This window comes from Clinocottus analis, unplaced genomic scaffold, assembly GCF_023055335.1.
Source record: "Clinocottus analis isolate CAN_PGR_092001 unplaced genomic scaffold, fCliAna1.0.p SCAF_12, whole genome shotgun sequence".
NCBI lineage: Eukaryota > Metazoa > Chordata > Actinopteri > Perciformes > Cottidae > Clinocottus > Clinocottus analis.
In genome coordinates, this window is record NW_027175843.1 from 8,084,144 (window position 1) to 8,106,580 (window position 22,437).

The 22,437-nt window shown below is 39.5% G+C and overlaps 2 protein-coding genes across 3 annotated transcripts; both read left to right on the forward strand.

The window, feature by feature from the left end:
* The first annotated feature begins 792 nt into the window (after positions 1-792).
* Positions 793-6,885, forward strand: cunh2orf76 (chromosome unknown C2orf76 homolog). Its single transcript, XM_068572466.1, has 5 exons — positions 793-1,026; positions 1,104-1,154; positions 1,774-1,811; positions 5,041-5,122; positions 6,593-6,885. The coding sequence occupies exons 1-5, from the start codon at positions 882-884 to the stop codon at positions 6,667-6,669; spliced, it is 393 nt and encodes a 130-aa protein (XP_068428567.1). The 5' UTR covers positions 793-881; the 3' UTR covers positions 6,670-6,885.
* Positions 6,886-11,581: 4,696 nt separating this feature from the next.
* On the forward strand, positions 11,582-17,381 carry dbi (diazepam binding inhibitor (GABA receptor modulator, acyl-CoA binding protein)). Of its 2 annotated transcripts, XM_068573227.1 has the most exons (5): positions 11,582-11,596; positions 12,213-12,323; positions 15,659-15,776; positions 16,435-16,497; positions 17,041-17,381. In XM_068573227.1, the coding sequence occupies exons 2-5, from the start codon at positions 12,309-12,311 to the stop codon at positions 17,112-17,114; spliced, it is 270 nt and encodes an 89-aa protein (XP_068429328.1). In that variant the 5' UTR covers positions 11,582-11,596; positions 12,213-12,308; the 3' UTR covers positions 17,115-17,381. The 2 variants fall into 2 exon arrangements, with proteins under 2 accessions (XP_068429328.1, XP_068429327.1); XM_068573226.1 differs by lacking the exon at positions 11,582-11,596 and having other exon boundaries at positions 12,089-12,323.
* Positions 17,382-22,437: the final 5,056 nt, after the last annotated feature.

Here is a 22,437-nt window from a genome sequence, read left to right on the forward strand (position 1 = left end):
GGGTGGAAAAGAAATCAGGTAATGTTGTAGGTTTATAATGAAATCATGAACAACACAGTCAGCGGCCGCATTTAAACGGCAAAGAGCAACCAGATCAACTTGTGATCAACTTGTGAACCACTGCGACTACACGGAGCATGTTTACATGAACTGTGGAACAGTTTACAATATCGCTGCTTTCTTAAACAAATAGACGGCTGTTTAAAATTAGAAGATTCAAAACGTCTTTGTAGAGGTACAAATTGATGAGGCAGATGTTTGTGATGTAGTCATGAGGTGAAACACACAATGTGGACATTAACGCAAACGAGGAAAAAAGAAAAGCAGAGCCATAACGTTAAGAATTCAACCAGCCAGGAACACAGATGTCAAACAGTTAAGTTCACTTGAGTTTAAAAAGAGCCACTTAAACCATGTGAATATATGACAAAGACACAAATGAGAAACAGGGATGCAATTACTGGGTGCATCCCAAGTCTCTTAATTGACTCCCTGTTTCCATTGCGTCTTTTTCTTAGAGCATAAATACGGACTTCTTTGACTTTGTGGTGGCATCAACTGTCTTTTATGTGGTCTGCTGATTTACTTTTTTATAGAACTGGTTTGCTATCCAAAATATAACTTCTTTAAGTGTTGTTGTTTTTTTGCTTGCTTCATTTTATTATTATTTATAAGTAAATATTATTGCATTTGTCATATATTCATGCTGTTTCATACTCCGGTCAGTAGGTGGCAGCATACACTTTACACGTTGGTTTGTCGACTGCCTCTCAGAAAGAGAGGAAGAGGAGAAGGAGGAAGAAACCACATGCTGAACAATCGGATGCCAAACAACAAGACGGAACCATTTTCCGGTTCACGAACAGCGCTATTACGACGACATGGCCAGCTGTGAGGCAAACAGTGAGGCGGTGCTCACGGTTCGTCTGGTCCGGTCCTTTGAGCACAGAAACTTCAAGCCAGTCGTTTTTCACGGAGTCAGTTTAGAGCAAACGGTGCAGGACTTCGTGCAGCTGGTTAGAGACAGTAAGTAACCGAACCACCGACTATACGACATCATGACGTATCACGTGTTGTCTCACTCGTGTCGTGATATCTTCTAGATGTCGCAACCAGACCTGGGCTCCCTCCTCCTTTCAAGACTTACGCGTATGGTACGTATACCAGACATTTGTAGTGGTAGGTCGTGTTATTCCAAATAATAATCCATATTTTCTCTGAATTTATGTGTTATTGCTTCTCGTTAACCACATTTTGCTGACTTAATTTATATACATTCACTAGAACCATAATTGCTTTCAACCTACAGCTGAACAAATTCTCAATATTTTCAAACATTTGGTGTTTTGATGGACAGTGACTCTAGCCACATTCTAGCCGGTTAAAAAGAAGGCAAAAATAGGTCTCAGATCAGGGGTGTCAAACTCATTTTAGTTAAGGGGCCACATTCTGCCTGTTTTGATCTCAAGTTGAACGGATCTGTAAAAACAATAGCTTAATAACGCATACATAACGACAATATTAATCTATGCTTAAATCATTGGTGAAGGTTTTTGGATGATAAACCCCATTTTAAGGTATTTCTACAATAAACTAGAAACATAAAGACCACAAATTCAGACACTGTTTATCTGCCTGGGTTTTTTCTCTGAAGAAATCCACATTGAAATCCTGCTTGGTGCTTGGCTACATTAGAGGACGTGTGATGAAAAGGTTGCAATTGGATGTTCAAATATGTGCGCCGCATCTGATTCTGTTCTCTTCTATTTTTAGACACCATGAAGATTATCCACCAAGCACATGGCTCAAAGGTATCTCTCTAAAAAAAGTGTCCCTTTCCTAGGCCAGCACGGAGGTTTGTGCATAGATGGAAAAGTGAGCGATGTAGTAGTAGTCAGTGCGGTTACATGCATTGGAATTACTGGCTAAGTCGGACTAAAATCAAATTATCCCGTTCATGTAAACACCTTTGTTTGAATGATTGCGGTCCGACTACGATCCGATTAACACCCCTGGATAACTCGATCCAACTCGATTGATAATTCGGACATCCCGGCATGTAAACGGTGAATTGGATCGGAACTGGACTATGCGCCTTTGCGCATGCTCAAGATCCCGCCGGCCCCTCCGTTCCTCCTTCCCTGGTCGTGACCTGGAAGTCGAAAGAGACGATAAGTTGTCACGGCCAGCAGAAACAAACAAATGTAAAAGTCGGGTTACAAGACGATACCACCTTCGGTGGGTGTCGCCGCTAGCGCCCTGCTGTAGCCAGCTAGCGCTGCTGCTAGTTCCCTGTTTGCTCTCCTCTAGCTCCCCGACAACCACCGAAGCTAGCGGGGTTCTCTTCATTATGAAGAGTGAAGAGTATCACCACTAGTTGTAATGAAAACAGCGCCACCTATCGTATCGGATATGACATGCTTTCGGCCAATGATTCGATTTATTCACTGCCATGTATATTAAGATAGTAGCAGTTGCCCCGAAAGAGAGCTAAACTAAAGCAAGATTCGAATTAATACCATCATGTAAACGCACTGACTGTGGGTCCTGGAGGGTCTGCCGCTCTTGGTCCCCGGACCTATACCGCTTCCTAACGGCAGATGCTACTTGAAAGTAAATGCCACTGTCAGACTGGCACACCCATACCTGTACACCCATACCCTGAGGGAGCACAATATAACTATATATATATATATATATATATATATATATATATATATATATATATATATATATATATATATATATAAAAATATATATATATATATATAAAAATATATATATATATATATATATATATATATATATATATATATAAATATATATATAAAAATATATATATATATATATAAAAATATATATATATATATATATATATATATATATATATATAAATAAATAAATAAATAATTCGTTCTTGATGTTGGGTCACAGCCTAAACAGCCACTTAACCCAGAGACAACAACATTTTGACTGTTTTATTAAACCTTGGTACAAACATCTGTGTGATGTCTTGAGCGGTCGGAATCGGCTTGTGAGGTGTGGGGGCACAAATGAAGATAACAAGCAGTAGTTAGTAACTTTAAAATACTGTTTTCAGATTCTTTTAGTAAAAGGTAAACTTAATTCCAGCAGAAAGCCACTACACAAAACAAGCATAAGTGTCTTAAATGGACTTCTGGTTGTCGTAACATAAAAGTCGCTCTCCTCCTCTGTTCTCTCACCAGCCTCTCGGCATCCTCAGTCAGCTTTCTTTTCGGGCCCCGGCTGCTCTGCTGACTATAGAAAGTGTAATCAGTTAACCAGGTGCCATGATGGTTTGTAGTCTCTGCTGCAACCACTGGGAGGGGAGATGACATCACAATATATATATATATATATATATATATATATATATATATATATATATATATATATATATATATATATATATATATGCATACACAATATTATATAATTCAAAGTTTTTAATATTAAAGTAGTGCTGTCATATTACCGTGTTATTAATGGCGTTAACGCGTTTTCATTTTTTTTTTTCTTTTCTCGCGAGCAATACGCCGGATGTAGCTCAACCGGAAGCAAAAACAATAGGCACAGCATTTGCGCTTGGAAGCAGGCTAAAGTTACGGGTTGAAAAGAATAAATGGTGAGCACGACACGGCAAAATGAATGATAAGACGTGGTTCCCTTGACAAGACCAAAGCGGTATGTGCCATTTGTCATTGTGAACTGAGCTATCATCGTAGCTATCCAGTCTGAAATACCACTCGATGGCCAAGCACACAGCTGATGCTAACTCAGTGCCCCCTCGTCTTAGCCAGACACGATTGGATGACTTCGGACAGAAACCGAACACTTGCGCACTTCGAGCACTAACTTTCAGTGCTTAGGGCGCCACACTAACAAAACCAGCAGAATTCAGTTCACTGAATGTACCCGGGTGGCGCACTGCAAATGGTCAAAAAATGCAGTGTAAAACGATGGACACTACTCGCACTAAACGGGCGCCATCTTGGCTACGTAGCGGAGGAGGAGGAGCCCTTTCCGCCAGCTTTTCATTAATTTATTTATATCCTGTGTCGCAGTTTCCACATGGGTTAGAGAAAGGGGTACACAAGGGACAAAAATAGGGCAAGAAGTGCGTTCATTTTGTCAGTTTTAGTTTCACGGGTATCGCGAACAGATTTGCGTCCGTCACTTCCGCCAGTTGGTTAACGTAAATGTTCCATTTGAAACAGCGCTTATCAACGACAGAGTGCACTACAGATGTTAGTGCACTGTATTGTAGTTTACGGTAATGCAGTGTACTTCGTAAAGTGTTCGGTAGTAGACACGGCCATGGACACCACAACGAAGAACAAACTTATTGCAGCCATAGCTAAATGGCTGCTACTGCGTGTAGGCCTGTTAATGTTGTCGTGGACATCTAGCTGATATAATACGCATCACATCCAACGACAGGACCTACGAAGCCTGACTACCATGTTCACATCTCTCTCTCTCTCTCTCTCTCTCTCTCTCTCTCTCTCTCTCTCTCTCTCTCTCTTTCTTTTATTTTGTACCGCCCTGTTTAGCAATTCTTTTTCAATAAAATAAAGCAAGCCAATCCACTTTCCTGTTGATAAAAGCATTAAAATGAAAGAAAAAAAATTGCGATTAATTGCGATGACTGAGACATAAATGCGATTAATCGCGATTTATATATTTTAATTACTTGACAGCACTATATAAAAGGAATGCATGCAGAAGGATCAGTGTAAAATGGCATAACAAGGCCCTCAAAGAAATAGAACTTCAAGGATTACATTGAAACTAGTAGTTTGTTCATAAGACTATGTAAAAATGTTTCGCCTCTGAATTAAGTGGCTGTTTATGCTGTGAACCAGCACATTGCGGAACCTGCCACTGCAGACTTGAGCCAATATACAGTAAACTACATTAAGTGTAATCAAAACATAATTGCCATTCTCTACAATCAAAAGATGAATTGTTTTTTTTTAAATAATGTGTTCCTTTAAGTGGAAACCTTTCTCTTGGCAGACGAACGAGCTGGTGATGAGTTTAGAAGATGACGACGACCTCATTCTGCAGGACCACCAAACCCTCAGAGCTGCTGGCGTTGGTAAAAGTTTGTCTTTGCTGTTTATTTAGCGCTCCCTAAATGCTGCATGCTTTATTCTGGCAACACTTGATCATAAAATACAACTTTGGATGTGTAAGGTATATTATTAGTTTATGCTGGGGTCTCACAGCTGCAACATCAAGTACAAGTCATCAGAAATGTCAATCAGGCTTTATATTATGTTTTGATTGTCTTCTTCTAGACATGATGAGTGGGCTAAAGTATCGAGGTCCTTTTTTACTCAGGGCCACATACAGAGAAATATACGAAAGGTTGGGCCACTCTGAGGAATATGGCATCACTCTAGTACAGTGGTAGACAACCTGGTGCCCACGGGCACCTTGTCGCCCACAGGGACCACGTGAGTCGCCTGCCAAAGCCCAGCCTGCTTCCACCCTACAGTGGGAACTGCAGTTAGTGCTTGGGGATTGTGAATGGTCCCTCTGTCCTTAAAAAAAAAGCTGCACAGTACCGTTGAGTAGCGCTAAAGAACTACAGAACAGTGTCATTAGTTTTCAATAATCTAACGCTGTACCAACATCGCCAAGTAATACGAGTAGTAGTACGAGTTTTCATGAAGTGTTTGTGTAAAATCGCAACAGTGGATCCATGAATGGTTTATTTTATTGGGACAGCTATCCAATGTGAGCGCTTTGTAGCAGAAGAGTAACCTTCTCCAGTCTTCTCACCTTCATCTTCATTACCTGCACATAACGATTGTGTATATGAGCAAATTGTGGAATTAAAGCCAGTGACCGCTCTCGTACGATCACTCGTATCCTCATTATCAGTCCTAATCATAATGCCATAAGTAAATAACTTGTATTCACCTATTTAACTTCCTTTTCAAAAACTAATAAACAGGATGTGGATACCACTGATTGTCATTTTGGAAGCAATCCGTCAGATTCCTGCAAAACATAAATACTACAGTTCCAGTGATGCATTATGTTGCACGATGGATACTCTGGCTCTGTGGGGATCAGAAGCAGCTTTATTAGGACTGTGTAAAGGGAAGAATTGTGAGTGAACCAGTATTCATGTCATAGTCTTAGCTGCTCATTTCTATGCATCAACATTCATAAGGTGCTTTGCATTGACCATTTATGGCTGAATGAATGAATATGGGCGTGTAGAGGGCAGAATGTGAGTCTGAACCAGTTGAGTTGGGATTTCTACAAGGAAATAGCTCCATAGCAGCGAATGCCAGGCTTTATAAATCTGTAAGTGTTTTGGCATACATGCATTTTCTCCTTTTTAACATACACGAACATCCTACGACATCCACATCCTACGAACTGTTTTAGAAATGAGACCCTTAAAGTTGGAAAAGTGATCGCTTGTGTTGCACCTTACTGATATACTGGCATACTGAGGCCAGTGAAATAATTTCCAATGAGTCTCTGAGTAACACCAGTGCTTGATTTGATGAGTTTTATCACAATGTCAATTTTTTTTTGTTGTTTTCAGCAAATGAAACGGAAGTGGCCTTCTTCAGGAAAGAAGACTATGGTCTTTATAAAGCGAACCCTACAACATTTTGGTGACCAGTATTTAACTTACTCCAGCCGAGACCAAGCTGCCAGAAACAACAAGTCTACCGTAATGTAAACATCAGTTTAATTTGTGGGCTTGTTTAAAACACAAAGCGTGTTATCCACCACACTGGTATGCCTTTTTTATTTTCTTTTTGTAGCAATCCTGCACATTATTTTCAGTGTTTAAAAAAATGAAAATGCTGAATAAAGTTCTATAACCGATTACGTTTTTGTAATAATGTTAGATCTGGGAGATAAGCCCTTCACATGGGACTATCTAATGGACCAGCTCTCCGTTCAAAGGGTCCGGCTCTCTGAGATGTTTGGAGACCTGTTTAAGCTGCTGTCTGTCTCACTGTCGTTCCTCCTGGCTGTCTCACTGCCCTCCCTCCTGGCTGTCTTACTTATTCCCCTCACAACTCTACTCTTGGCTGAAGTTGCGTCAGTTGTTGGCAGCTTTCCTCAACCCTGGCTCTTGGTAAGGTATTATATATTTATTGCAGGCTTATTAGCAGGGGCATAGCAATAGCCTAAGCATCTACTTCATTTGATTGCATTACCCATTGATCATAATGTAAATTCCTTGCTGAGCTGAGACTGAGTGAAAGTCCTTTTGGTAAAATGAACCCTTTGAGGATACAAATTGTATCAGTCAATGTACTTGAAACCTATGAGACATAATGGAGCTCATGAATGTTATCATATACTTCCATCATAATGTACAACATTTCAATAGACTCCTACCTGAAGCCCAATGCTTATTACAGTTTAAAAACAGACCATTAACAATAATTTTTCACTTTTTCTCATTACAAACTGAAGCCATGGTTAATATACCTATAATGTCATTTCTTGCAGGACTTACAAATACTGTTTCACAGTTGACAGTTAAGTCAATACTAGGTTATTATAATTAGTTGGAATGCTGCAAGCATTCCAACTATTGTTCTTCAAATCTTTATTAAACTTATTATTATTATTATTATTATTATTATTCTATTTCTTCCATCCGTATTTTGGACCTCTTAAACTCCTTCATATTTTCAGCTACAGAAAAAAGTTCAATTATTCAAATATTCAGCTACTTAAGGACACGATAGCTATGCCTTTTCATATTTCTTACTTTTCAAATTTCCAAATTATTAAGCTTTTTATGATTTTTTTTTATAATGGGACCCAATGGGGAAATCTTCAAATCATCTTCAACTTCAAACATTTACAGTTTCTTCATATGTTGAGCTTGAGACGATATTTAAAATTTCAAATGTTGACAAAACCCTCAGCTATTAATCTACGCTTTTACATTTTTCATATCTTCTCAAATTTTAAAATTATTCAGCTTTTTTATCAAATTAAAAATGAATGGTTTCCAATGAAGAACATCTTCAAATCCGCTTTCAACTCTTTAACAGGAGCCTTTTAGTCTGTGCATCTGCAGGCTGAAGGCACTTGAACGACCCCACACGCGAACGGGTGCGCACGTGCACGTGCGTGAACGGTCGCGCACGTAAACGGCCGTGCACGCACGTGAACGGCAGCATAAGTGAACGCTCACTAACGTGAAACGGCCGCGCGAACGGCAGCGCTAAAGTGTTATTATGGTCGCGTGCACGTTCGCGTGTGTGTGCGCGCGCGTGTGTGCAAGTCACTTCAGTTACAGACGTCAGGATTAACAGCGTCACTGACGTTCACTTTCTGAGGTTTAACAGATGGTTTTGTAGACACACGGCAAGCCAATAATATCAGGCGTCTGACCAACTGCGCCTGTAGATCAGTGGTTAGCAACTCCGTCTTAGAAGCAAAGGGTCAGTGGTTCAAACCCCACCTGTGGCTGACTTTCATTTTTTTTTTAAAAAAAGCTTTTTTTTCTCCTTCTCTTGGACTGGACACTGTGGCGGGCTAGGTCGTATGTTTGACACCCCTGATTTAGATGATGCAGTTTTCCTTTCAACTTTTCCAATTATACATTTAATTTTCAAATATATTCAGCTTTTTTAAGCTTTATTCAACTATATTTCACTATGTTCAGCTATGTTTAGCAATTCCTTTCAAATATTTCAGCTTTATGCTTCAGCTTTTTTGCATTCCAACGCATTTTCAGCAGGAAATGCTCTTCCTAGTTTTAAAAAGCAGTTGCTGATAGTATATGCCTACGTGCAGCAAACTTTTAGATTTGTCACGTTTGGGTATCTTCAGTCTCCTTTGTTTTCTAACGTCCCAAGCAGAGAAGGCAGGAAAGAGACGAAAGGCAATGAGCATGCTAAAAAATAAAATGGGATAAGTCATCATTCACTCAGAACATGCATTGATTCTTAGGTTTGCCATTAAGCTAAACAAAATTCACAGCTTGTAAAACTTATTTGCTCCATTGTAGATTAGAATGTTAAACACTCAGAATATGACCAAAGTAGTGAAAGACACTGCAGTTAAATATACAAAATGTAATTGCCGTACAAAAAAGATCCCATGACTGACGTGAAGTGACTGCAGCACTTTCCTGAAGTACATGGGAGACCCCAAACATGGAATCTGTCTGAGATGTTTCTTAAACGTTGAACTGTTGTTGAGGCTGTTTCACGAAAGTCCTTCATCCAACTCAGCTGCTGTTCAATGAGGAAGACTGTTTTAAGGATCTCTGTTTAGAAACTATTCCTTCACAATACATATTGTATAGAACAACCTTGGAGGAGTTAATACTGGAAGTCCATGGACATTTATGCATATATATATATATATATATATATATATATATATATATATATATATATATATATATGTATGTATGTATGTATGTATGTATGTATGTATGTATGTATGTATGTATGTATGTATGTATGTATGTATGTATATGTGTATATGTGTATGTATATGTATATGTATACGTGTGTATATATATATATATATATATATATATATACACACACACACATATACACACACACACATATACACACACACACACACACACACACACAAATTGTTATATTTGAGTCACTGATCCACCATTAACTTGGTCAAATGAATGCCAGTTGCCAACAGAAGGAAGATCTCTTGTATGGAGCGGCGTTTTGATGGATTCAACTTGTTGTGGAGAAGGGTGACTGAACAGGTAATGTTTTTAGTCATCAGCTTTCTCTGATGAGAGGACAGAGCGGGCTTTTAACTGTAATTATCTGGCCTGAGAGTTCTATGTCTTTCATCCGGGGATCAAACCGACGATCCTTTGATTGAAGGACGACCCTGCTCAACTTATTCCAACTCAAACCATCTTACACCTAGGTGTAGTTATGGATTCAAACCTCAACCTGGACAGCCACATCAAGACAATTACAAAGTCAGCCTACTATCACCTGAAGAATGTATCAAGGGATAGAGGACTTATGTCTCAACAGGAGTTGGAGAAACTTGTCAATACATTTATCTTCAGTAGACTTGACTACTGTAATGGTGTGTTCACAGGCCTCAGTAAAAAGTCAGAAAAAATCAGAAAGCTGCAGCTCATACAGAATGCTGCAGCTCGAGTTCGCACTAAGACCAGGAAAGTGGATCACATCACTCCAGTTCTGAGGTCTTTGCACTGGCTTCCTGTCAAACAAAGAATTGACTTCAAAATCATACTGCTGGTTTATAAAGCACTGAATGGTTCAGGGCCAAAGTAAGTTTGTGATCTGCTGCAACCTTATGAACCATCCGACCCCTCGGTCGTCTGGTTCTGGTCTACTTTCTGTTCCAAACTAAACATGGAGAGTTAGCGTTCATCTTGTTTGCTCCACACATATCTGGAACAAGGTCCCTGAAAGCTGCAGTTCTGCTGACACCCTCAGCTCCTTTAGATCCAGTTGGAAGACTTTTCTGTTTGAGGTTGCCTTTAATTGAACCAGACTCAACTGCTGCATCTCACTACTGCATTTTATTTCTTAAACTGCAGTGCAACTTTTATTGATTTTATTTGTATTTTTTTCTTGACTGTTTTAATGTTTTCTTAACTGTTTTTAAATCTGCTTTCAATAAGTTTATGTAAAACACTTTGAATCACCTTGTTGCTGAAATGTGCTATACAAATAAACTTGCCTTGCACCACATAACACCACCGTTTTCCCCCTTATACCACCTTACAATTTATACTACCTTACACCACCTTATACAATGTTATACCACCTTACACAACCTAACATCACCTTATACCATCTTACACCACCGTACACCACCTTAAACCACCTAACATCACCGTACACCACCTTAAACCACCTACCTTACACCACCTTAAACCACTTAATACCATCTTACACCACCTTATACTACATTACATCACCTTAAACTACCGTATACCACTTCACATCGCCTAACACCAACTCATACCACCTTATACCCAGGGCCCTCAAGTGTCACGCATCGAGCGTGACTGTCACGCATTTCGGTCTTAAATCACACCCTCTCGCCACACATCGTATTTCTCACGCTGAAAAAAACCTCCAGGCTATTTAATGTGCCGCAGCGCGCAGACATATGCTGGTCGCGCGCTGCCCTCACCCCTCACCCTTGTGAGGAGCCACTCATCAGCCAATCAAAAAAAAAGAAATGGACTACAGCCAATTAGAAAAACATATCTTTTGCATGTGTTGTATCCGGGTAAGATGTATTGACAGGCGGGACTGGAGCCGTCCGGCGGCGCGTTTTGGAAATAGCGTTTACCCACCTCTGAGTGGCGTTTATGCACCTCAAAGTTCCATCCGCCTTGTATTCTTCCGTTGGAATAATAACGTTAATAATCGTGTGCTTGTGTTATTGTTTTCTTGCTTTTCCGCTAAATTTAAGCATATTTGAATTTCTAAACTCTGCGGAGGAAAAGAAAAGGGGCGGTGTGAGGCCGGTAACGGGGCCGGTGTGAAGACCGCTTGCCAGAAGGTGCCGGTCACGACCCGCGTCCCACCATCCGGTAAGCATGAACTAAGTATGAACTAGGCTTAGTTAAGTCGGGTTGTCAGCTGCAGCTGACACTGACGTGAATATCAAACGAGCGGAAAAAGCCACGGGACACAACATCCGGTTTTCAAAGTAATGACTGATATGGACGTGTTCGGAACATTTCTGACCACATTCAAACATCTTAACTGTACTAGTCGTATAGAAATGTTTTAATATGTCAAACACAAGCGTACGATAGTTCTAATTGTGCAATTGTCTTGTTGTGTTGTGTTGACATACTTTACTGTTTTCTTTAAATTTAATAAACTACAAACGCATGCATTCACTGTCATTGATTGTATATGACTTGTTTAACTGAAAACTAAATGCAATATAGCCAGGACAGTCTTACTACAGACTACAGAGTCGCAATGCTTTGTGTTGCGTTGCTACGCATCGCGTTGCATCGCGTCGAGACCTGTATGATTACAAAATTCATAGTTTACCCACCACTAATTTTACCACTACAGCACTGCCTAACACTACCTTATATCACACAACCTTACACCACTTTATATAACCTAACACTACATTATACCACTCCAGTGCAGCAGGTGGCAACATGCACCTTTAAGGCTACTTTGCAGTCCACAGGCAGCAGAAGAAGAATAAGAAGAAGCGGTCTCGTCTGCTGCGGGTTGGACTTTGCTTTGACCATTCATCGAGTCGGATCGCAACTCCAGATGGCGGATCTACAGGTGTGTATATAACCAGTCTCAATCATACTAGTTCATGCTGCAGTGAGTATAGAACAGTCTCATACTAGTTCATATTGCACTAAGTATAGAACAGTCTTATTCCAGTTCACACTGCAGTGAGGTCTGAACTCCCTAGAGCATGGACCATGGTCTCCGGGGCCTGAACCCAGGAGGGTCGTGGTCGCCGAGCTTACACAGGACGAGATGCAACATCAGGCCGTGGGGCTCGTGCACGTTCTGTCTTCATCAGCGGGTTAATGACGTGGCCCGAGGATGTAACGGGGTTGTTGGATCGTTTCCTCGAGAACATAGCGTGTCAAGTGACGTCAGCTGTTGTCGTGTGCTCTGTTTTACTGGATGAAGAGCTTTACTCGTCAAAAATGCATTTATTATTCAGATCGGAAACAGAAAACGGAAAACAATCTGCAGAGACGTAGTTCTGCTTGGTACATGTTGGTGGATTGCGCAACGTGCGTGTTGAACGGAGCGTGCGCGTCCTCGCAGGCAGACCCGCGTCATATCAGCTGTTGAAAAGGAGCGCGCATTTAGACCGTATTCTCGGACCTTTGACCCGGAGAGAGCGCCAACAATCTTGCAACAAGCCAACCTTTGCTCTTTTAGTATGTTTTACAGAGGCTCGGTGTTCTGCTCATACTACTGGGCCGGCAGCTATGATACTATTAATAATAGTAGCAATCAACCTGTACTGTTAGTTATTTCAATGTTTCAGATGGTTTTCTCTTTTGAGTTGCAGCCGTTGAGCTTAGTGCAGGTTTACTATACGTATCAGATGGTTCACTGTTTATCGTTTATTATTTCCACGGAAGTTTTCCAATTAACAAAATAATGTACTACAATTGTCAATTGTTTATGTATTACTTTATAATAAGTGCACAATATTTAGAATTAGTAAAGCATTAATAAACACTTCATTCATCATTTATAAAGCATTGTTCCAACATGAACACTCATTTGTATGCAATTCATAAACCAAGTTATACATGTTTTAGTCTTAATTCATAAGGTTGACTATTATGCTATAATGATTGGGTTGTCATACTTCCCCATTTGTAAATGAAGTATTAAGTACTTATAGATGATTAATACAATCATTTATAAAGTGCTAGCAAATTATGCAAAATTATTTTAATTGAATTTATTCCTGCATTTATTGCATTATTGGTTAACATGTGCTTTATAAACGTGTTTTAATACTGCAATTCATGATTAATTCAGGTAGTTACTAGTCATTAGTTGAGTATGATCTCATCAACTCATCTAAAGTGAAGACTATTTACAAAAGATTTACAAGCAGTGCTCCCATCAGTAGCACAAGTATTGAGTGTATAATTTAATGGCACATGCATATTATTGATTATGAGTATCTAGATGGTTCTACTTACAGCTGAGTTGGCGTGTGCTGTCTCAGGACCTCAAGTTACCTCTAGTGACGAGCTTGCTCGCCGACTAGCTAGCGTAGCCAGCTGGTCTTAGGTAACAGAATAAATAATATGTATGTGCCAGCAAACACTCGTGCCACTGACGGGCATGGCCCTCCATCGCCATCATGATAATGTTCTTTATCACTTTGTGTTTATTTCCCTTTTCTGTTGAGAAGATAACTGAGAGTTGTGTTAGCTTTGAGGCACTGCTTGTAAATGTTTTGTAAACTAGTCTTCACTTTATATGAGGTCACAGAACGTATTTAACGAATGACTAGTGACTATCTGAATTAATCATGAGTTGCAGTATTGCAGTAACAAATTTATGAAGCACATGTTAACCATTAATGCAATAAATGCATGAATACATTCAATTAATTTTGTATCATTTACTAACAATTCATAAATTCATAATCTTATTAATCATCTACAAGTCCTTAATACTTGATTTAAAAATGGGGAATCCATAATTTATAAAGTATGAAAACCCAATAATAGTCAAGCTTGTTAATCAAGAATGAAACATGTATTACTGTGTTCATGAATTGCTTACTGATGATTTACTAACGACTCTTCATGTTGGATCAATGCTTTATAAATGATTAATTAAGTGTACACTAATGCTTTACTAATGCTAAATAGTGTGTAGTTATTACAAAGGAATACCATTGTTTATGCTAAACTTGAATATGCATGTGCATGAATTCAGGAGAAAGCAGGTTTAGAAGATTCTGGCCTGGCTAGTCGGATCCTCGTTAGGCTAACTTTCAGGCTAAGTTTGGTTCAGTTTAGTTTATTTCCATTGAGCCAGAGTACAGTGCAATAATAAATAACTAAAAGCATTTCAGTTGCCAAATTTAATGAATCACCACCAGTGAAGCACATGTATAACACTGTCATATGAAATATACAATGCATAATCTTATCGGCAGAGATACAAACATTTCGACCAGTGATCACATAGTTTGTCTTTGCTTCACTTCAAATGGACTGAAACACACTGAGTGGTCCAAGACTCATAAAACTGTTAAGTATGCCAGAAAAAGGTTACGTCTGTCACAATCATACTATGACAAAAATACCACAATCTCCTATTGCCTCTAGTCCCATTTTACAATCCTCTGCAATGCAGATATATAAGCAAGAGTTCAAAGTAAAATGTTATTAGGAAGAAGTGGGTCCCATTTGAATACACACTGCATGCAACAGTACAACCTTTGTAAGGGCCTTAGTACTACTAAGAGGACTACTAAGCCATCACATGCATCATTGGTTTACATAATTCAGGCTATGCACCTCACAATAAGTTGGCACGGTCTCCCTGTGGCAGTGTGGGTTCCCTCCACGTTCTCCCTGTGACAGCGTGGGTTCCCTCCACGTTCTCCCTGTGGCAGTGTGGGTTCCCTCCACGTTCTCCCTGTGACAGCGTGGGTTCCCTCCACGTTCTCCCTGTGACAGCGTGGGTTCCCTCCACGTTCTCCCTGTGGCAGTGTGGATTCCCTCAACATTCTCCCTGTGACAGCGTGGGTTCCCACCACGTTCCCTCTTAGGCAGTGTGGGTCCCCTCCGCATTCTGATCACTGAGAGAAACTTGCAGACCAAAGTTAGTCACGTTGTGAGTTGCAACATCCGACTGATGTAACTGCTTTCGTCTATGAGAATACTTTGATGAAAGGAAAGCATAAAATAGAGGCAACGTTAAGTGTAAAATATTTTGTTTTTCTGCCAAAGACCAGACAAAACGCAGCTCTTCAGATCCAGATTTTTCAATGTAAAGTGGTGGTGCTGCCGTGGAGGCTACCTTGACCTTTGACCTACCGTTGTCCTTGGGAATCATCAACAACTCATGAATCGCATTAGTATTGTTTTGAAGTTATGTCCTCTACTCTCTAGGCCAAGTTTGATGACGCAGCAGCTGAGGTGAAGCAGCTGAAGGCCAAGCCGGCGGATGAAGAAATGCTGCAGGTCTACTCGCTGTTCAAGCAGGCCACTGTGGGGGACGTGAACACAGGTAAGACCCTCACTGTCTTATGTGCTGAGTCATGTATGAGCACATCTCTGGCAAACACAAGATTTAAAGTGCAACTTTTGTGTGATTCTTGACCATGACCTGTTTTTCATCTGTAATAAAAAAACAAATCTTGCAGTGCGTTGGCTTGTCCTTAAGCGACCCACGTTGGGAACTCTGGTTTAAACATTTTTGGCTTGTTGCTAAAGAGGCCTTTCCCTTTTAACTTCAACTGTGGAGAGTAGCAGGCCAACCACTCAGCCTTTTTTAATATATATATATTTATTTTTTTACAATGTGGTAATCTGACAAATCCAATTAAATGATTAATGTGATTCTTTTAACCTTTTCTATTTTCTTTCTTAAGATAAGCAACAAACTGAACATGGACAAAAGACGGCGTGGCTTGTCCCTAACAGGGACCTTTACTGAACAGTACCTGTTCAGGAAAAATGATTTATATATATATATAGTATATGTAAACTTGCTGTTGCTCCAGCGTGCCTGTTATATTGTTCTGATAACATTACTTTAAAATAAAAGCGTGCAATAAATTCATTTTTACTGAATTTGGCACATAATGCAATTAATCGCAATTAATTGCAGAAAAATCATGTGATTAATTAACTTGCATCTGTTTATGTCTTTCTTGTCTCTGAAGATCGTCCAGGGATGTTTGATTTCACTGGTAAAGCTAAATGGGATGCCTGGGAGAAAGAAAAAGGTACTTTTCCGTAGGTGGGGCTGCTATGAAAACCTGAATATTCAATGAGTTTGTTTTCACTGCAATCAGTCACAAAGTAAGGAAAGATCAGGGTTCTGTCATAGCTCTAGCCTTGTTGATGCAGCAGCAGAACTACTGAAATCCAAAGCTTTAGTCCGCATGTGTTCACATCATTTAAAATGTCAGAGATCGAAGGAGAAGTGGGAGAAGTATATATATATATGTGTGTGTGTGTGTGTGTATATATATATATATATATATATATATATATATATATATATATATATACACAGAAATATACAAATATATATATACACAGAAATATACAAATATATATATATACAGAAATGAATCAACAAATAAATGAAATGCTCATCATTATTCTTTTGCATTTCTTTATATATCAACAAATAAATAAAATGCTCAGCTTTATATTTGCTTTTTTTGTTGTTGCTTTACATATATTTTGTATTAGGAATAGTGCTTATGTATTTATTAATTCATTCATGTGTTTCCTAAAATGTATTTTTGATTTACTGTCAGGCAAGAGCAAAGAGGATGCCATGAACGAGTACATCGGCTTGGTGAAGCAGTTGAAGGAGAAGTATGGGATGTAAGCTGCAGGACCACCTGTTGAGGGATGGAGAGCAGTGGACGAGACCACAACCAGCAGCCCTGTCCCCTCATGCTGAAAAATGCCTTAAAGCCCAACAAGTGTGTCCTTAGACATGTGAGTGTCTGGTGGAGCGCTAGTGGTCAGATGAGAATAACTACTGAAGTATGATCATTAACTGGCCTCCACGAAAACCATCATTTTTTAATTAATGATTATTTGCACAGAATCCTGTCATTTCAATATAAAATTGTTCTACTCTTTAAGTGTTGATTTTTGTGGCCTCTGATCTTATTAATCTTCCAGCTTTACATATAGTGTGGATTATTTAAATCGTGTCATGATCAGAAAGGAGTGGATCGATAGGCATGCTGAATGTCTCCGTCTTTCAGGGTATTCTAAGGTGCTATTTTACCGCTACAGGTTTAAGTAATGCTTAAAATGGGTTCCTCGCTAAGATTTTTACAGATGTTATTACAAAGTTGCTTAGCATGGCCCAGTTCCAGTGTCCCCTCTTACACACTCCTATGTTAGTCCACTATTTATCTTTTCTCTATCTTATGATGATCAAATCAAAGGTGTTAATTTAGTTTAAAATAATTGTTTCTATATGAAAGAGGAACAATTAAATGTAAAACGACTTACAGTCTAAAATATCCTCCTCGTAAGTATGCTGCGTTCACACCAAAAGCGTTGTGAATTTTCCGTGAGAGTACATTACATGCAAAGTCAATGTGTCACAATGTCAATTGTAAATGGCGGAAATAGTGACTGTTTTTACGGAGATAAGCCACAAAGATAAGCCCTTCATTCGCGCCCTGGAAGGGCGCGAATGAAGCAAATGACTTGAACAAAGTTGGAATGCATGTGGTGTGATTGCAGCATTTGATAAAATATGTCATTTACAATGTAGTTATGGTAATACATCAAATTCATATTGTAGGAGTTGCTGCTACATCAACAAATCAGGCATGGTTGTAAGCAAGGTTTTATGGTTTAAGGTTTTAACTCTGCCGCCCGACTGCTCACCTCCACCCGACGCTATGATCACATCACCCCGGTCCTTCACAACTTCCACTGGCTCCCTGTCAAATACAGGATAGACTCCAAACTGCTACCTACAAAGCCCTAAACAACGTGGCCCCTCCCTACCTTGCTAACCTCCTCCCCATACACGCCCCAACCCGTTGCCTCAGGTCCGCCGGCACAACCACTCTAAAGATCATCAGGACCAAGCACCGGACCTGGGGTTACAGGGCCTTCTCAGCTGCTGCACCGCGCCCCTCTAGAACGCCCTCCCCATCCACATCCGTCAGGCTCTCACCCTACCGTCATTCAAACAAGCCCTCAAAACACACTTCTTCCAACTTGCTTTCACCTGATAAACCTCTACACCTGCTCTTCGCTCTGGCCCACACAGCCTCTTCTGTTTACTTCTCATTATTTCTTTATTACCTTAAATATTCTGTTATTTCTTTATTACCTTAAATATTGTGTTTGTTTTTGTTTGCTCTTGTCTTCCCGTTTGTGTTGTGTTCCGTCTGTTATTGTCTATTGTGTAAAGCATTTTTATTATTGTTATGGACTTTATAGTCTAGTCCAATGACCCAAGGCACAAGTATGCGGCGGCTGTGGCGCAGTGGTGAGCAGGGGTTGTTCTTCAATCAGAGGATTGGCGGTTGGATCTCTGGACTTGCCACCTCGTGTCGATGTGTCCTCGTGCAAAACATAACCATAAATTAATAGTTATAGTAACTTTATTTATACAGCACTTTTAAAAACAGGGTTTTCAAAGTGCTTCCACAGATAATCAAAACAAACACAACTTGAACAAAAAAGATCATTCCATAAAAGCATTTAATACAACTAAACCAAACAAATAGCCAAAAAGAACAGGAGAAAACAAAAATATATAAAATATACAAACAAAACCATGGGAACAAAATAACTGCATAATAGATCATAAAAGGACAATATCACTTAAAAGCAATTTGACAAAAATGGGTTTTAAGAAGTGATTTCAAAGAAGTTATTGATTTGTGAACTGTATTAGACCGTATTGGTCCGCTAACCACGTCCTTTCTGAGTCTCGCATTTCCGGTTTCATAGCATAATACCGCTGTTTTTAAAAGCCATGGCAGAAACACGAACAATGGATCCCGTTGAAAAACGTTTGGCTGAAGAGGTCCGCAAATCTGAGCATTTATATAACCCGTCTTTGACGGAGTGTAAGGACACGCAGATGGAGGTGAATTCCTGGAGGGAGATATCGGTGAACGTCGGTGTTTAGGTCGACTCTAAACTGTCGTTGCGCCACCTGCTGCTCTGGAGTGTGGAAAAGGCAAGGCTGAATTATACTTCTGCAACTACAACTGCGGCTGGCCACGCAGTTGAATTGACGGACTCGTTTTGGTTTATAGTCCCCATGCCTTTTCCATTTTAGGACTTTTTCAGGTGAGACGTTAGTTGTTTAAGCAGCAAATCTGTAGTCGGTTTGTCAAAAATCAGCCGATTTAACGTTTTTAGTACGGAGCTTGTCGCCGGCGACAGAAAATAAAATGCAAAGTGGATGCAACGCTAATGTGACCGTACCTCCTCATATACTTACGCCATCAACGTAAATCCAAATGATTCTGAACGCTAAGAATGTGCATTACGGTAATGGTAAACAAACAAAACAAAACAAAAACAGTGGCAAACGTGTCTGTGGGGGAGGTGTGGAAGTGAGCAGCTGCAGAGAATCAGGGGAGACACTTTGACTGGCATTTCACTTCTTTGGAAATAATATGTTGGCATTGTAAATAATAGTATTAGAGTTTATGAGAGTTCTGCCACTTGCTGGCCCACCTAGACCCCCTAATAAATGCCACTTTCATGTCCCCACAAACACACAGAAGGACAGTTGAAATTGACAGCTGTAGAGATGCAGACTGTCAGGCTGGACTTGGGTTGGGAACCAATGCAACAGATTACCTCTTTTGCATGTTGGACCAACCAGCATGGCACTGTCTCATAAAAATGAAGTTCCCATCCAATAACACTGGACGGAAGAATTGAGATGCAGCAATACAAGTCAAATACAGGAATGTAATCGCAAAGCCACCACTAATTCTGAAGGTTTCTGAGCTTTTAGGGGAGTACTGTATTTAACCTGTGTTTGACATACAGAATTCGAAAATCATCAAATATTGTCTTTCTTTGCTGATCTAGAAGTGTGCAGATGTCATTGGATCAGATAAAAATGTGAGGTGCTGCTCTGAGGTTGTGACCTGCTGCTCTCAGCTAAACAAAGTTGTGACCTGTTGCTTTGAGGTTAACAAAGTCATGACCTGTTGCTCTGTACAGGTCATGACATGCTGCTCTGAGCTAAAGAAGGCCATGACCTGTTGCTCTGTATAGGTCATGACTTTGTACGGACTCTAACGGATATAACTCTAAGGCTCAGAGCAACAGGTCATGACTTTGTTTAGCTCAGAGCAACAGGTCATGACTTTGTTTAGCTCAGAGCAACATGTCATGACCTTGTTTAGCTCAGAGCAACAGGTCATGACCTTGTTTAGCTTAGAGTCTAAGCTAAAGAAGGCTATGACCTGCTGCTCTAAGCTAAAGAAGGCCATGAGATGTTGCTCTGAGCTAAACAAGGTTATATGACCTGCTGATGTAAATGTTTTAGTAACAGACATGTAACCTGGGGAACCTAATGGCCCTGTTGCTCAGTCTTACAGGAACAGCAAACTACCTCAATTAATATGTTGTTATTTATATAATCAGAATCAGCTTTAGGTGTGTACACATTTAATGAATATGACTTATCTAAATGTACATGGACAGATATAGACATAAGGCTGAAAACAGGCAACAACGCCTAAGAATCGTTTAACTACTATAAACTATGTGAGACATCTTAGAAATGTGAGAGGAGCTGTGCTCTTCATGTTTCAGTCAGTATTGAAGCCTTTGATTGAATTCCAACCTCATTTTTTTTTTACTATTTTGAATTCTTTATCTAAAGACATCCATTTGTAAACTACTCTCTACAGCTTTGTGTCCTCCCATCTGATTTTAAAACTGCTTCAGTAAAACGATAGTACACTGTACAAACACAGCCCTACTAAAAGTAGTGAATGACATCAGTACAAATCCTGATCAAAACAAGCCTTCAGTTCTGGTACTGCATTTTATACAGTGGACCACCAACATAGAGAACATGAGCATGTTGATCTGTCCAGAATTGTTTTTATCATCTGATTCACTTCACAACTTAGTGGAAGAAAATGTGTTGTATACCGAGATGACCACTCCCCTGAACACCATGAGGTTACCTGTGGGATACCAGAAAGGTCGATTGTAGGATTATTACTTTTAAATTTGCACATGCTACCCCTAAGCAGTGTCATCGGGAGGCATGGCATCTCTAGCCACAGCTATGCTGATGACACTCAGCTTTTTGTGGCAGTCGTTTTAGTATTTATACTTTTTTTTTTCTTAACTTTATTTGGTGTGCATTAGTCCTTTTACTGTCTCTCCGTTTTTGTCTTGTTTTCGTATTGTCAATTATTTGTAAACCAATTTCAATTGCATTTGATTTCTTTGAAAGGTGCAACAAAACTTGATTGACTTGCAGGACCATCTAACTTCAACTAATGTATTAGTAAAATAAATAAATCATATAAGACAGACAGGTAGATATGGTTGTTGGATGGCTTAGGTTTAGCATTCATGTTTTCTACATAACTTGCAAACTTGTTCCTTGACTCTATGAAGAGATTAAACCCCACATAAAAGAAAAAAAAGATTCTTTAATTATTTTTATTTTATAAAATAGGCAAGTGGTGGACTTCAGCCTCTAGTGGCAATGTCACATATTACATCAATCAACAAGAAAACCAAATTACTTGGCAAAATCTCTTTTTTTCAGCTTTTTTTATGTCATAAATGACACTTTAGATGAAATTATGTTTTCACTTGCCTTTCAGGGCTTCCGTATGAATGAGATATGAGGTGATATCAGACATAAAAGGGAATTTCTTAAACAATCTAAGTTATTACTAATTTAATTTGTATCATCTATGATGTTAGATCAACATCACTATCTTGACGACGACTCTTGTGCGACCTCTTCATCTTTGCTGACTTTCCAAATTCATGAGTGTTGTGAGATAGATAGAAGGCGATGGCGATCATGTCACTAAAAGAAAGAACGGCTTCGTCCACAGCTTCATCCTCCAGGATGATGGGAATAGATGAGGACAGTGCAACAAGAATTTGAAAAAAAGAGAACGGTCGCAGCGCAGCTTCATTTGAGAAATATTAGAATTTTATTCCAG

Bases quoted from the DNA above. Each gene is read 5' to 3' on its own strand.
- cunh2orf76 (XM_068572466.1), top strand. From the start codon at position 882: ATGGCCAGCTGTGAGGCAAACAGTGAGGCGGTGCTCACGGTTCGTCTG. The intron at 1,027-1,103 runs GTAAGTAACCGA...GATATCTTCTAG, and splicing joins CGTGCAGCTGGTTAGAGACA to ATGTCGCAACCAGACCTGGG. The intron at 1,812-5,040 runs GTATCTCTCTAA...TTCTCTTGGCAG, and splicing joins ACCAAGCACATGGCTCAAAG to ACGAACGAGCTGGTGATGAG.
- dbi (XM_068573227.1), top strand. The intron at 15,777-16,434 runs GTAAGACCCTCA...TTGTCTCTGAAG, and splicing joins TGTGGGGGACGTGAACACAG to ATCGTCCAGGGATGTTTGAT. The intron at 16,498-17,040 runs GTACTTTTCCGT...ATTTACTGTCAG, and splicing joins TGCCTGGGAGAAAGAAAAAG to GCAAGAGCAAAGAGGATGCC.